Here is a 1,154-nt window from a genome sequence, read left to right as displayed (position 1 = left end):
AGCAAGTATTCTTCAATCTAAAATAGTGGAAGAGTGGAACACTATCTTCAAATTCTTTTATTCTTTATTTTTTAAAAAATATTATCATTACCAAAGTTTAGATAAGGATTTTTTTTTATCCTTTTTTAACCACTTTTAACTTCTATAAACTGACATCATCGGCAGATATTTGGTTTGTTAGATTAAAAATGAGATATGCAGGACGTATAACATAAAATTTTGATGTTTGATTCTATTGAGTTAATTAAGTTAATTATTTCTGTTATGTGGCAAATTTGGAAAGGTAGAAACGCCCTAATCTTCAATGAAGAAAATTATGAACCTAGTGAAATAGTAAACAAAGCACTCTTTGACTACCATGAATATGAAGATAACTTGCTTACTAATCATTTTACTTTGTGTATAACCGATTGTCCTAATGATAAGAACATTGTTCTTGTACAAGATGGTATTATTCTATTCGCAAATGCTAGCTTACACAAGGAGAGGAAGATGTCAAGCATTGGAGTGACAGCGATGGATAGCTGCGGTAAATTGCTTCAAGCCTTTGGTGTCCTATTTCAATTTGTTGGGAAGGTCATCACTGCTGAAGCACTAGCAATTCGTGAATCGTTGGAAAAAGCTATGGAAAATGGATGGATGAGAGTGCAATTCTTGTCGGATGCAAAGAACGTGGTGGATATGATACTAAAAAGAAGTATTGTATCTTGGGAGATAGAAACAACCTGCAAGGATATTTGGAAATTGATGGGTTTTTTGATTATGTAGACGTAGTGCATATTCCTAAATCTTGGAACAAAATAGCACATAGTTTAGCTAATTAATTCTCTACTTCGTTATTACAAAATACTGTTTGATTTACTAATTTTCGTAGTTGGATTGTAAATGATACTATAGCATCCTTTAACGCTTTTGAGACTTATTATGACTTAATATAAATAGTATGTTGGAGGGAGAAATAAAAGGTTTTACACTCAATAATAAGTTGAAATACATTTTTATTTTCGTTTTTAACTTTGAATTTCTTAAAGGACATCCCATGTTAAGGGTGATACAAAAATAATCCTTCAATAATGATGTGATTAAGCCCCATTACTAAAATCAGGATAAAAATTCAACCAAATATGAAATATAATAATCGCAATTTATCCTAA

At 30.7% G+C, this 1,154-nt stretch overlaps 1 protein-coding gene across 1 annotated transcript; it reads left to right on the top strand.

Annotated features, from left to right (window-relative positions):
• Nucleotides 1-264: 264 nt before the first annotated feature.
• Nucleotides 265-768, top strand: LOC107860803. Its single transcript, XM_016706293.2, has one exon. It carries the CDS (start codon nucleotides 265-267, stop codon nucleotides 766-768), a length of 504 nt encoding a protein of 167 aa, XP_016561779.2.
• Nucleotides 769-1,154: the final 386 nt, after the last annotated feature.

Source organism: Capsicum annuum, chromosome 8 (assembly GCF_002878395.1).
Source record: "Capsicum annuum cultivar UCD-10X-F1 chromosome 8, UCD10Xv1.1, whole genome shotgun sequence".
Classification (NCBI taxonomy): domain Eukaryota; kingdom Viridiplantae; phylum Streptophyta; class Magnoliopsida; order Solanales; family Solanaceae; genus Capsicum; species Capsicum annuum.
The sequence above is the reverse complement of the archived record's forward strand: the minus strand, read 5'-3'. Positions and strand labels throughout refer to the sequence as shown.

What these genes read in the sequence shown, in the direction of transcription:
- LOC107860803 (XM_016706293.2), top strand. Translation starts at nt 265, where the DNA reads ATGTGGCAAATTTGGAAAGGTAGAAACGCCCTAATCTTCAATGAAGAA.